The sequence below is a fragment of the Tyto alba genome, unplaced genomic scaffold (genome assembly GCF_018691265.1).
Source record: "Tyto alba isolate M040663 unplaced genomic scaffold, T.alba_DEE_v4.0 Super-Scaffold_3, whole genome shotgun sequence".
Classification (NCBI taxonomy): Eukaryota; Metazoa; Chordata; class Aves; order Strigiformes; family Tytonidae; genus Tyto; species Tyto alba.
Genome location: NW_024881304.1, coordinates 553,656 through 565,555, shown reverse-complemented (window position 1 = coordinate 565,555; position 11,900 = coordinate 553,656). Strand labels below are relative to the sequence as shown.

The 11,900-nt window shown below is 71.7% G+C and overlaps 3 protein-coding genes across 6 annotated transcripts; 1 reads left to right on the top strand and 2 right to left on the bottom strand.

Annotated features, from left to right (window-relative positions):
- Positions 1 to 37: 37 nt before the first annotated feature.
- Positions 38 to 995, bottom strand: TCTA (T cell leukemia translocation altered). Its single transcript, XM_042799398.1, has 2 exons — positions 654 to 995; positions 38 to 132 (listed from the first exon to the last, which is right to left on the bottom strand). Exons 1-2 carry the CDS (start codon positions 977 to 979, stop codon positions 90 to 92), a joined length of 369 nt encoding a protein of 122 aa, XP_042655332.1. The 5' UTR covers positions 980 to 995; the 3' UTR covers positions 38 to 89.
- A 90-nt stretch (positions 996 to 1,085) lies between these two features.
- Positions 1,086 to 9,225, top strand: UBA7 (ubiquitin like modifier activating enzyme 7). Of its 4 annotated transcripts, none has more exons than XM_042799390.1 (24): positions 1,086 to 1,144; positions 1,230 to 1,395; positions 1,969 to 2,103; positions 2,171 to 2,277; positions 2,437 to 2,527; positions 2,627 to 2,768; positions 2,869 to 2,939; positions 3,087 to 3,233; positions 3,317 to 3,475; positions 3,667 to 3,774; positions 3,857 to 3,937; positions 4,026 to 4,181; positions 4,299 to 4,464; positions 4,542 to 4,738; positions 4,992 to 5,056; positions 5,222 to 5,405; positions 5,521 to 5,595; positions 5,922 to 6,108; positions 6,290 to 6,399; positions 6,511 to 6,597; positions 6,674 to 6,865; positions 8,475 to 8,576; positions 8,654 to 8,754; positions 9,050 to 9,225. In XM_042799390.1, the coding sequence occupies exons 1-24, from the start codon at positions 1,104 to 1,106 to the stop codon at positions 9,174 to 9,176; spliced, it is 2,997 nt and encodes a 998-aa protein (XP_042655324.1). In that variant the 5' UTR covers positions 1,086 to 1,103; the 3' UTR covers positions 9,177 to 9,225. The 4 variants fall into 4 exon arrangements, with proteins under 4 accessions (XP_042655324.1, XP_042655322.1, XP_042655325.1 ...); XM_042799388.1 differs by having other exon boundaries at positions 2,869 to 2,966; XM_042799391.1 differs by lacking the exon at positions 3,857 to 3,937 and having other exon boundaries at positions 2,869 to 2,966.
- A 73-nt stretch (positions 9,226 to 9,298) lies between these two features.
- On the bottom strand, positions 9,299 to 11,785 carry INKA1 (inka box actin regulator 1). Its single transcript, XM_042799387.1, has 2 exons — positions 11,611 to 11,785; positions 9,299 to 10,221 (listed from the first exon to the last, which is right to left on the bottom strand). Exons 1-2 carry the CDS (start codon positions 11,659 to 11,661, stop codon positions 9,349 to 9,351), a joined length of 924 nt encoding a protein of 307 aa, XP_042655321.1. The 5' UTR covers positions 11,662 to 11,785; the 3' UTR covers positions 9,299 to 9,348.
- Between the last annotated feature and the right edge of the window lie 115 nt (positions 11,786 to 11,900).

The window sequence follows — 11,900 nt, the reverse complement described above, 5'->3', positions numbered from 1 at the left end:
GGTGCCGGCGGCGAGTGCCAAAGGCAGGGGCGGCGGGTGGGGCACAGCGCTTTAATGGTGCGGGCAGCGCCCGGTGCTCCCGGTGCGCCTCACTCCCGGTGAGTCTTCGCTGGCTCCGCCGCCGGGCCCTCCCTGCAAGAGAGGGGCAGCGTGAGCAGGGCTGGGGCAGCACCCCGGCACAGCACCCCGGCACAGCACCCCGGCACAGCACCCCGGCACCCACCTGCCTGCGTGGGGCGGGCAGGGCTGGAGCTGCACTTACTGGGGCGCAGTGGTCAGGGGGTACGGATGGGAGGGCGTTCACTGGGGTGTACTGGTTCGGGGGTGAAGCCAGGGGGGTACATGCTGGGGTGCACTGGTCCGGTGGCACAACCCGGACACTCTCTGGGATGTACTGGTCCGGGGGCGCAGCCGGGGGGGGCACCCCTGCTATGTGCTGGGAGTGTGGCCAGGAGGGCGCTCACTGGGGTGCACCGGTCTGGTGGCACAACCCGCACACGCTCTGGGCCGTACTGGTCCGGGGTTGCAACCGGGAGGGCGCTCACCGGGACGTACTGGGCGGGGGGGGGGGGGGGGGCGCTGACTGGGGTGCAGTGGCCCGGAGGGGCAGCCGCGGGGGCCGGGGGGGGGCAGCGGTCGCGGTCGGGACTCACCGGGGCGGGCAGTGCCGCTCGGCAGCGCCGTTGCGTCCGGCGGGGCCGGCGGGGGAGAGGGAGTGCGCGCGGGGCCGGGCGGGCCCGAGGCCGGTGCCGGTGCCCGGGGGCCGGCGGGCGGCGGGTCCCGGCCGGTAGCAGAGCGCGGCCACCGCCCCGCCGTAGGCGCGCCAGGCCAGGCGGACGCCCAGCAGGCTGAGGCCCAGCCAGAGCAGCAGCAGCTGGCACAGCGCGGCCCGCACGTCCTGAGCCGCCCACTCGGCCGCCAGCTCCCGGCCCAGCGCGCCCAGCGCCCGCCACGGGCCCGGCCAGCCCGCCGCCGCCATGGCTGCGCCGCCCGGGGCGGGGCGGGGCCGGGGGGCGGGGCCTGCGGCGCGGGCGGGGGCGGGGCCGTCGGCGGGGGGCGGGGCTCCTCCCGGGGGCGGGGCCAGTGTGGTGGACGGGGCCGTCATGGCGGGAACCGGCGAGGAGGGGCTGTATTCGCGGCAGCTGTGCGTGTGGGGACCGGCACCGGCACCGGCACCGGCGGCGGGGGGGCGGGTCCCCGGGCTCCGCTGACGGCCCCCTGCCCCGCAGGTACGTGCTGGGCGGCGGGGCGCGGCGGCTGGCCGCGGCGGCGGTGCTGGTGTCGGGGCTGCGCGGAACGGGAGCGCAGGCGGCGGCGGCGCTGGTGCTGGCGGGGACCGGGCGCGTCGTCCTGCACGACCGTGGCACCGCCTGCACCGCCGACCGCGCCCAGCAGGTACCGGCGGGGCCGCACCGGGCACGGGTGCGAGTGGGGGTGGCGGTAGCGGGTGCAGGGACGGGTGGGGATCCTGGGAATAGGTACGGACACGGGTGCTGGTCTTGGGTACGTGTACGGGTGGGGGTCCCGGTGCTGGGTACAGAGACGGGCAGGGATCGCGGCACAGGTGCAGATGGGGTTCCCAGTACGGGTACAGGTATGATGGGGGTCCCCATAACAAGTATGGGTACAGACGGGGGTCCCGGTACTGGTGAGGGTACGGGTGAAGGTGGATGTCACGCTAATGGGGGATCCCTGTGACAGGTATGGGTGTGGGGTGGGGGATCTACCAGGAACACACACAAGTTGAGGGTTCTGGAGTGGGAGTGGTCCTTGAGCGTGGAGTGGGAGGTCCCTGTCATGGGTGTGGCCCAGGGTGTCCCTCCTCATCAGGGGTGGGGCCCGCGGGGTGTCCCGTGTCACAGGTAAGGGCACCAGCAGAGGGCCCCCCACCAATGCAGACGGGGCCCCAGGCTGTAGTGAGCAGCACCCCAAACCCATGGGGTGCCCCGGCACGTGCCCGCCCCGCAGTTCCTCCTGGGGGAGAGCGACATAGGTCGGAACCGTGCCGAGGCATCCCAGCGGGCCCTGGCCGAGCTGAACCCCGGCGTCGTGGTGGCAGCTCACACCGGGGAGCTGTCGGAGGCTTTCCTCGCCTCCTTCCAGGTGAGCCCGTGCCCCCACCCCCCGGGACCCCCCGGGACGGTGGCACCCGCTGACGGCCCCGGCGCAGGTGGTGGTGCTGACCGAGTCCCCGCTGGAGGAGCAGCTCCGCGTCGGGGACTTCTGTCATGCCCGGGGCATCTGCTTCATTGTGGCCGACGCCAAGGGGCTGGCGGGGTAAGGGGGCTCTGCCACAGGGTCCTGCCAAAGGCGCCGGGTCACCTTGTCCCCAGAGCGTCCAGCCCAGCTCTGCAGCCAATGTTCCCGTCCCAGGGGGGCCTGGCAGGGGCTCAGGCAGCTTGGCTCCTCCGGTAAAACCCCCTTGGTGTTCTCCAGGCAGCTGTTCTGCGATTTTGGGGAGCGCTTCGTTGTCAACGACCCAGCAGAAGGGGACCCGGTGCGTGCTGCCGTGCAGCACATCTCTCAGGTGGGAGGGCAGCCTCAGCAGGCTCCCCCAAAACGCCGCTGCCTCCTCCAGTGGCTTTATGCCAGTCCCCCCCACCCTCACATCTCTTCTCCTCCTCAGGGCAACCCGGGCGTGGTGACGTGCATGGCAGCAGAGGACAGCCGCGACGACTTCTTCTGTGATGGTGACCTGGTGACGTTTTCTGGCGTGGAGGGGATGACAGAGCTGAATGGCCGGGAGCCTGTCCCTGTGCGCGTGCTGGGTGAGCCGCCCAGGGGGGTCCCGGCTGCCCCGGCTCAGGGTTGGGGATCTCTCCGGGTCCTCAGCAATGACCGTGATGCCCGTTCCTGTCTCATCCCCAGATGACTTAAGGCTGGAGATCGGCGACACCAGCTCCTTCTCACCCTACCGCCGGGGGGGCCTGGTTTTGCAGGTGCGGCTCCCCCAGGTGCAGTCCTACGTAAGTCCCCCTCCCCCTTGGCCCCTGTGGTGCTGCCGCCCGGGCTGCGGCACCGCCACGCCGTGCCGTGCCCCGGCCCCGGGGAGGCGCCCACCCTGAGCCCTGGTGCTGTGCTGGCAGGTGCCCCTGCGCCAGGCACTGGCGAAGCCCAAGATCCAGGTGACGAGTCCCAAGGAGCTGCCGCGCAGCCTCAGCCTGCACACCGCCTTCCAGGCCCTGCATGCTTTCCGCAGGGAGCAGGACTGCCTGCCCCGGCCCAGGGCACCGGTAAGTCCCCGTCCTGCCTCTGCCCAGCCCCCCCGGTCCCCCACACACCCTGCTCATAGCTGTCCTCGCCCCTCTGCCCACAGGCAGATGCCAAGAGGGTGCTGGAGCTGGCGCGGAACCTGGGGGTGCGGCACGGTCCCTTGGACGAGGACGTGGTGCGAGCCTTCACCAGCGTGTGTGCGGGGGATCTGTGCCCCGTGGCTGCTGTTGTCGGGGCTCTGGCAGCCCAGGAGGTGCTGAAGGTGAGCGGGTTGGGGGTCCCAGACTCTGGGGTCCCCCTGGTCATGCTCTGCATGGCTGACCAGCAGCGTTTGGTGACCACGAGAGGGCACTTGCTGCCCGCCTGGGGATGCTGGGCCAGGCAGCAGGGCTGGGGTGCGGTACGGGGGGGACCCCGCTGACCACGGAGCCGATGGGACCCCATTCACCCCAGGCCATCACCGGGAAGTTCCTGCCCCTGGACCAGTGGTTGTACTTCGATGCCCTGGAGTGCCTGGCACTGGAGGGGGTTGCGCAGCTGACGGAGGAGGACTGCGCCCCGGTGAGAACCCGTGCCGAGCCCCTCCCGGGAGCGGGGGGGTGCTGTGGCTGCCCGCACTGACGCAGCTCCGCCGTCCCGGCAGAGGGGCTCTCGCTACGATGGCCAGATCGCCGTCTTCGGGGCTGCCTTCCAGGAGCAGCTGGGCCACCAGAAGTACTTGGTGGTGAGCCGGGGTGGGTGCCACGGCACTGGGAGAGGCTGCGGAGCGGCCAGCTGGCACCCAGGGAGCTGCAGCGACTCTGCCCTGGCAGGTGGGAGCCGGCGCCATCGGCTGCGAGCTGCTGAAAAATTTTGCCATGATGGGGCTGGCGGCGGGGCCGGGCGGGGACCTCACCGTCACTGACATGGACACCATCGCCCTCTCCAACCTCCATCGGCAGCTCCTCTACCGCTCAGCAGATATATCGGTGAGGCGCTGGGAGGCGGGGGCCGAGCTCCCCCCAAAGGGCACCTTGGCTGTTCTGGGGGCTTTTGTGGGGCCATGGGGCAGAGGAGAGCTGCACACGCCCTCTCTGCCCCGGCAGAAGCCGAAGTCGGTGGTGGCCGCGGCGGCCGTGCGGCGCATGAACCCCGATGTCAGGGTGACGGCTCACCAGAACCAGGTGGGACCTGCCACCGAGCAGCTCTACGGGGGCAACTTCTTCCGGCGCCTGGACGGTGTTGCCAGCGCCCTGGACACGATGGAGGCCCGTGAGTGCTGGGGAGGGGAAAGTGGTCGAACCCTGGGATGTGTCCCCTGGCTCCCCAGCACCCCTGGCTCCCCACAGGCGCCTACTTGGAGAGCTGCTGCCACCGCTGCCTCACACCGCTGCTGGACTCGGGCACCGAGGGGCCGCGGGGGAACGTGCTGCTCATGATTCCCTCCGTGACCAAGCCACTGGTGCCGGCCGGTGACCCCGAGGACGACACCTTCCCCCTCTGCACCCTGCGGTACTTCCCCTGCACCATCCAGCACACGCTGCAGGTAGGCTGTGCCGCGCTGGCCCCAGCACCCGGCGAGGAAGCCCTGGCACCTTTGTCTTCCTTTCCCGTTTCCCGCTCCGGCCACGGCCTGGCAGCGGGCCACGGGCAGGATACGGCCCCAGCTGCTTCCTGCCGGCAGCCCGAGCTCTGCCACCGGCCCGGCATGGCCTCTCCCACCCCCTGGGCTTGGGCTGGGGGTCCTGGGGGGCACAAGGAGGGGGGCCCAATGCTCAACCCCCACTCCCCCTCCGCAGTGGGCCCGCGATGAGTTTGAGGGACTCTTCCAGCTGCCCGCGGAGCACGTCAACCGGTTCATGGAGTGAGTGGGCTTGAGGGAGCGGCGCCGGGAGAACGGCTGCCAGCCGTGTCCGGGCACTGCCTGCCACTGCCGGGGTTGGGGAGAGGGGGACAGACCGCCGCATCCCGCCCGGCGTGTCCCATGGGATTGGTCCTGGGCTAGCAGCAGCAGCGCCTGGTTTTGCAGGGACCCGGCTTTCCCGGAGCAGCTGCCGGCCAGGAAGGCCCTGGAGGTCCTGGAGCAAGTGCGGGGCAGCCTGTGGGAGCGGCCGCGGGACTGGCAGGACTGCGTGCGCTGGGCCCGCCGGCACTGGCAGAGCCGCTACCACGATGCCATCGCCCAGCTGCTGCACTTCTTCCCCCCGGAGCACGTGAGGCCGGCGCCCGTGGGGCTGGCACCCCCAGGACCCTCTCCCCTCTGCCAGCCATCCCACCGCAGCCGGGGGAACAGTGTCCCCAAGCCTGACCCTGCTTTCTCTGTGCCAGGAAACCAGTCCGGGTGTCCCCTTCTGGGCAGGGGACAGGATCTGTCCCCATCCGCTGACGTTCGACCCTGACAATGTGAGTGCAGGGGAGAGCCACGGGGCCCCCCGCCGGGGACAGTGCAGGCAGGGGGGGACAGCGGAGCCTGTGCCAGGAGTATGGTGGATGCTGGACCGTAGTTGTTCTCCATCTGCCACAGCCTGTGCAGGGCTGCCAGGTCCTGGGCTGGGTCTGTCCCTGTCTCCGGGTCAGCCGAGGCACTGCTGGACACAGCCCACGCGTGCTCTGCCACAGGAGGAGGAGGGGGAGAGGCACCCCCACCTCCACCTGGGGCAAAGTGGGCAGCTTTTGGCTGGGGGGGCTGGGGGACCACCCCGGCTGCCCAGGGTGCTCTGCCCCTGCAGGACACCCACCTGGAGTACATCCTGGCTGCTGCCCACCTCTTTGCCCAAGCACACAAGCTGCCGCCATGCCGCGACCGGGCGGCTGCCCAGACCGTCCTCCGCAGCGTGGTCCTGCCGCCCTTCATGCCCCAGGAGGGGCTGCAGATCCCCCTCACAGAGGAGCAGGAGGAGGCACAGGCGCCCATGGGTGAGGCTCCCTGCGCCCCTGGGTCCCCCGGGGCAAGTCCCTGGGTCCAGCCTGATGGCAGTGGGGCTGTGGTGCTGCTCGTCCCTGCCCCAGCACCCAGGAGGACCTGGACCGAGACAAGGGGCCCCTCTGCAGTGCCACTGTGCCGGGGTACCACCCTCAGGGGTACCTGTGCCCCCAGACCACAAACGGCTGGCAGAGCTCACCCGGGACCTGGTGCAGCGGAGACAGGAGCTGGTAGCGGGTGAGGAGGTGCCAGTGCCCCTGATGGAGCCCATCCACTTCGAGAAGGTGCCCGGGGCTGGGCAGGCAGCCCTGCTCAGCTTGGGGGGTTGGTGGCTGCTAGTCCCCACAGGACACCGTCCCCATAGGAGGCTAACATCCCCACGCTCTTCCCTGCAGGACAACAACATCCACATGGACTTCATCACGGCGGCGTCCAACCTGCGCGCAGAGAACTACAGCATCCCCCCTGCCAACTGGCTGACGGTGAGGGGGGCAGCCCGGTCGGGTCGGGGGTCCCTGTCCTGAATGGGGCGACCGGTGACACCCCTCCTGTCCTCAGAGCAAGCGGATTGCCGGGCGGATCATACCCGCCATCATTACCACCACAGCAGCCGTGGCTGGGCTGGCGTGCCTGGAGGTCTACAAACTGGTGTGGGGGTGCCGGGACCTCAGCTGCTACCGCAACAGCAACCTCTGCCTCTCCAACTGCCGGCTGCTCCGTGTCCAGCCCCTGCCACCCCACACCTACTGGGTAGGACCCTCTCCCCTGGGGCAGGGCAGGTGGGGGACACCCAGGGGTCTTGGGGTGCCCCAGCTCCAGGCGGCAGCCGCTGTGGGGTGATGCCGGAAGAGCCAGGGTCAAGGAGGTGGCCGTGCAGGAGGGGCAGCCCTGGCCGTGGGGCTCGGGAAATGGCACCGGGTGCCACACACCGTCAGAGGAACCGGCTCCTTCCCGCGGCCATCCCCCTGGCACCGAGACGCGACCCTCGCCCCGGCTTCGGGCCCCAACCGGGACGCTGTGGGGCATCTGTGGGGCATCTGTGGGGCTGAGGCAGCCCCACAGCGGGCCCCACAGTGAGCCCCACGGCCAGGGGCCGCAGCAGCCGCGCACATCTGGCTTATGGAAACCAGCTGCAGCAGCCAGAGAGCAGCTGGCACCAGGCCGGGAAGGGCGGCCCCGAGGGGAGCGGGGCCGGGGGTCCCGGTGATGGGGGGGGGCGGGCTGCAGCCGATCTGCCGGGGAGGGAGAGCGGGGGCGGGGGCAGGCCCAGATTGGGACCGTCTGGGCGATAGAGGCCCCTTTGTCTGGGGGTTTATGGCGTGCGAGGCAGCCCTTCCGGCATGGCAGGAAGCGCCGATTGGAACCAGATTGGCCCGGGGGGCCCAGGGCCGGGGGCAGGAAGAGGGGGAGGGAAGCGCCTTCACCGCCTCGCAACGTCTCCAGCACCGCTTCGGGCTGCCTGGCTGCCCCACGGCCCCCTCACACCCCACGGGCCACCCCAGCCCTGTGCCATCCCGGCCACGGTGCCCCCCCCTCCCCCGGCTGGCACCGTCCCTAGGTGGAGGATGCTGCTGGGGCTGGCCGTGCCCTCGGGTCCCCGCAGCAGCGCCCGTGGCAAGGGCGCCCAGCGTGACGTTTTGCACCCGGCCGCTTGGCCGTGGTGGGAGCGCGTGTCCCACTTGGCGTGACCTGCCCTCCCACGGGGGGCTGGGGCGAGCCCACCGTGGGGGGCAGCCTCGGCCGGAGAGATGCTCTTCCCAGGGCGCTGGGCTGGGCAGCGGCGGTTCCCTCTGCACTGGGCAGTCGCTGCCATGGAGAGGATGGGGTTAAGCCCTTTCCACCCCGGTGGGATAAGGGCAGGAGGCAGGAGGGGAGAGCAGCCAGGTGCGAACGCCCCTTCCCGAGCAGGGCCCGGGCAGGGGCTGGCGGTGCCTGCGGCGAGGGCAGATGGCAGGACGGCTGTGCCAGACGGCGCGGGGCCGCATCCAGCCCTCGGCCCCGAGGTCGGCGCCTCGCTGGCCCCCTCAGGCCAGAGCTGGGGTCGGGGGCGGGGGGGGGTGTCCGAGGGCCTGAGAAGAGGCGATTGTGTGGGGCTGGGCAGCGCTTCAATGGCCCTTTGTGCGCCCTTCCCGGCCTGGGGCTGGGGGGCAGCGCTGGCTCCACGTCAACCCTGACCCCCGCAGTGCTGGGGGGATGACTGTGCTCCCCAGTGCCTCCATCCCCCTGCCCCCAGACTGGTCCCTTTTCCTGCCCTGTACCGCAGCCCTCGTGCCCTGGCAGTCCCTGCCCCACCGGGCTGGGCAGCCGGGATTTGGGGTGCCAGTGCTGGCGGCTAGCTACCCCACGTTCCCCCTTGCAGTACGGCGGGCGGGAATGGAGCTGCTGGGACCGGCTGGAGCTGCGGGCAGTCGGCGCAGATGGGCAGGAGATGACGGTGCAGGAGGTGCTGGACTGGCTGCAGGTGAGCCTGGCGCGGGCAGCACCCAGCTGGGTCACCCTGGGGGGTGTCAGGCTGGCTCCTGACACCTCCTCTGGCAGATGACATACGGCTGGACCGTAACCATGCTCCTGCGTGGCTACACCGTGCTCTATGACAAGGAGGAGGATGAAGAGGCGCAGGCCCAGCAGCGGGCGCAGAGGTAGGTCCCTGGCTCTGGGGCTCAATCCTGCCCCAAGTGGGGCGGGGAGGCGGCTAAACCCTTCTCCCTCCATCCTGAGCCGCTCCAGCTGCAGCGCAGCTCCCAGCCAGCTGCTGGATAAACATCCTGCCGGCAGCGCTTCCCATGGCGGGACCCCTGCCCGGCCCCTCACTGCCGGCCCCTGCGTCCCCCTAGCCTGGCCAGGCGCCTTGGAGGGGCCTAAGGCCCCCCCAGGGCTCCTGGGTAGCTTCAGGGGACAAGCCTGGGTCTCCAAAAATCCCTTTTCCTGCTACAGGTTATCGGAGAACCTGGAGGATGGCGGGGAGCCGCGGCGGCGGGAGCTGGAGCTGCTCTATGTGTGTGAGGGAGAGGATGCTGAGGGCGACGCTAGCCGTCCCCCTCTCCTCTGCTTCCTACCCTGAGGGGCCAGTACCCCCCGCCCCATGCAATAAAAGCTGCAGGATGCATTGACCCTCGTCGCAAAACCCCCCTGCCTGGAGCTGGGGTGCAGGCAGCCCCCCTCGATAAACATCGGCTGCGCCCATACCGTACAAAACGGGGGTTTATTTACAGCGGAGGAGGGTGCAGGCAGGGCTAAATGTAGCCAATAACGTCATTACAGATGATGGGTTGGCGGCTGCGGCTGTTCATGAGGGCGGTGAAGCGGTGGAAGTCCGTGGCCAGCTGGGCGATGTTGCTGTGGGACTGGTGGAAGCAGGCACCCTTGGGCTGCCCTCCCAGCCCCAGCGGGCAGGAGAAACGCTTGGTGGCATCGCGGCCACCCGGCCGGGCACTCTCGGCTCCCCGAGGCCGGGCCATGTTGGCCAGCTTACGGCGTACGTTGCCCGAGAGGCTGAGCAGGAAGGCGGGGGGCTTGGCCAGCCGGCGGGAGGGCTCGGCAGGGCTTCGGCGCCGGGGTTCGGCGCCCACCTCGGGCAGGTCCATCCAGTTCTCCACCAGGTCGGCGAAGCAGTTGTCGCCCAGCACCAGGGGCTGCCGGTTCCGGCTCTGCGACAGCAGTGCCACGGTCCAGTCCCGCGTGTCGGCTGGCTCCAGCGCCCGCCACTGCTCCAGGCAGGCGTCCGAGGTGGATTTGGGGCGGGCGCGGCGGGCGGGGGCGGGCGGCGGGGCGGCGGGGCCGGCGGAGAGCCGGTGCGCCCGCTGGCAGGGCGGCGGGTGCCGGCGCCGCACGGGCGCCTCCTCCTCCCGCCACGTGCCCCCCGACGCCTCCGAGTACCCCGAGTCGAACTCCAGGCTGCGCTCGCTGGCCGGAGGGGAGCGGGCAGCCAGGGATCCCCCCCCTTCCTCTTCCTCACCCCCTGGTTCCAGGCTGCAGGCCGAGTCCGCCGCCGAGCTGGGGCGCGGGGGGCGGGGGGCCGGCCCCGACGCCCCTCCGGGGTGGTGCGGCGCCTGCCGCGTGCCGGGCATGTGCACCCGCGGTGCCACCCCCGCCTCCCGCCGGCACCGCTGCGGGGAAAGGGCAGGTCAGCACCGTCATCCCCGCTAACACCACGAACCCCCATCCCACCCACCCCTGGCACCCCTTGCCTGCCCCCTCCCCACCCCCCCCCCCCAAATCCCGGCTCAGGAGCCGGGTGTGCAGTGGGGTGCGGGGAGCGGGGCGCAGGTCTCGGCTTGCCTGCAGCCCCGGGCCCCGCTTTCCTGCGGCTCCTGTGCCGAGCTGGCTGGCGTGCAGCGGCATGTCGGGTGAGCAAGCAGGCACCCAGCCCCGGCCGTGCCTGCGGGAAATGACACAGGGCCACGGCACGTAGGAGCCGGGCGCCCCACTGCCCCCCCAACACACACCCCACGCTGGCCCCTCAAGTCCCCCCTGCCCCGGTGGGGTGGCAGCCGGGACACCCCGGCGGCAGGACCCCGCTCGGTGGCGCAGGGCCAGCTGCAGCCCCAGGGCACCCGTGGGTGATGGGGTGGGGCGCTCCCCCCCCCCCCCCCCTTCACCCCCCTCCGTGCGTTGGCAGGGCCACCCCACCCACCCTGTGCCCTCCAGCTGGGGACACCCCGGGTGACGTCAGGGTGCAACCGGGCCTGCACCCAAGGCCAGAGCCCCCCCAAAGCGCCAGGGAGCGCGGGGGGGCTGGGCCTGAAAAGAGCGTGGCCGGGCGGGCGCTGGAAGGAGCGGCTGCGTCCCACAGCTGGGCCGCTCCTTGCTCTTGAATTCCTATTGTCTGAACCCAAAAGCAGGGTGTTACGTCCGCTTTCCTTTCCGCGCTGGAGCCGCGGGAAGCCGTTCAAGCCGGAGGGATCGCTCCCCCCATCTTGGTAAACTGGCCCCCTCCGGCCAGCCCCAACAGAGCTGCTGGCCGGGCATGTCCCTGTCCTCATCCCGGTCCCTGTCACCCTCCCCGCTGCCTGGGACCCCCTCAGCCAGCCCTGCTGGCAACATGCCACCGCTCCGAGCTGCCCCGTCCTGGTGTCGGCCGGGGACGCCAGCACACCGGGCCGTGAGGAGCTGGGTAGGCGGGCGGCAGGCCCAGGGGAGCCGGCTGGGCCGCCCTGTCACCTCCGGTCCCCCTCGGGGCAGCCCAGGCGGGCGGCAGGGTGGCAGCTCCGGGGTGGCGGTGCCGCTGTGGCACCCTGACAGCTGGACACCGTGGTCCCTGGCCATCCGCGTCCCACCAGTCGCCCGCGTCCCACCAGACACCCACGTCCCGTCCCGTCCCGTCCCGTCCTGTCCCATCCCCCCCCCCCCACCTCTGCGCCGCCTTGGCCTTGCTCATGATGTCACGGCGCTGATGTCACTGGCAGCACCCTGACATCACGGCAATGCCCGGGGCGGTGCGGTGGGGAGCGGGCAGGGTGGCCCCGTCCCCTCCCGGTGCCCGCGGCGGCACTCACCCGCTCGGCGCCGAGCTGGCCCGGGCAGGCGTCCGGGCGGGCGCTGTGCATGCCCGGCCCGGCGCCGCTCCCGGTCCCGCCGGTGACCGGTGCCGGTGACCGGTGCCGGTGGCGGTGCCGGTGGCGGAGCAGCAGCGGAGCGCGGCGCAGCGCCCGCCCGGCCGTGCCCGCCGCCTCCCGGCGCCGCCTGGGCGGCACCGCCCCGCCCCGCCGCAGCCAATGGGGCCGCCGTAACGTGAGCCCGGCCCCGCACCGGCAACCGGCACCGCCGCCCCGGGGCCCCGCCCCGC

Coding starts and splice junctions, on each gene's coding strand:
- TCTA (XM_042799398.1), bottom strand. CDS start 979: ATGGCGGCGGCGGGCTGGCCGGGCCCGTGGCGGGCGCTGGGCGCGCTG. Junction 133..653: donor GAGCGGCACTGCCCGCCCCG/GTGAGTCCCGAC, acceptor CCTCTCTTGCAG/GGAGGGCCCGGCGGCGGAGC.
- UBA7 (XM_042799388.1), top strand. CDS start 1,104: ATGGCGGGAACCGGCGAGGAGGGGCTGTATTCGCGGCAGCT. Junction 2,967..3,086: donor TCCCCCAGGTGCAGTCCTAC/GTAAGTCCCCCT, acceptor CTGTGCTGGCAG/GTGCCCCTGCGCCAGGCACT. Junction 3,476..3,666: donor CAGCCCAGGAGGTGCTGAAG/GTGAGCGGGTTG, acceptor CATTCACCCCAG/GCCATCACCGGGAAGTTCCT.
- INKA1 (XM_042799387.1), bottom strand. CDS start 11,661: ATGCACAGCGCCCGCCCGGACGCCTGCCCGGGCCAGCTCGGCGCCGAG. Junction 10,222..11,610: donor GCCAGCTCGGCGCCGAGCGG/GTGAGTGCCGCC, acceptor CTTTCCCCGCAG/CGGTGCCGGCGGGAGGCGGG.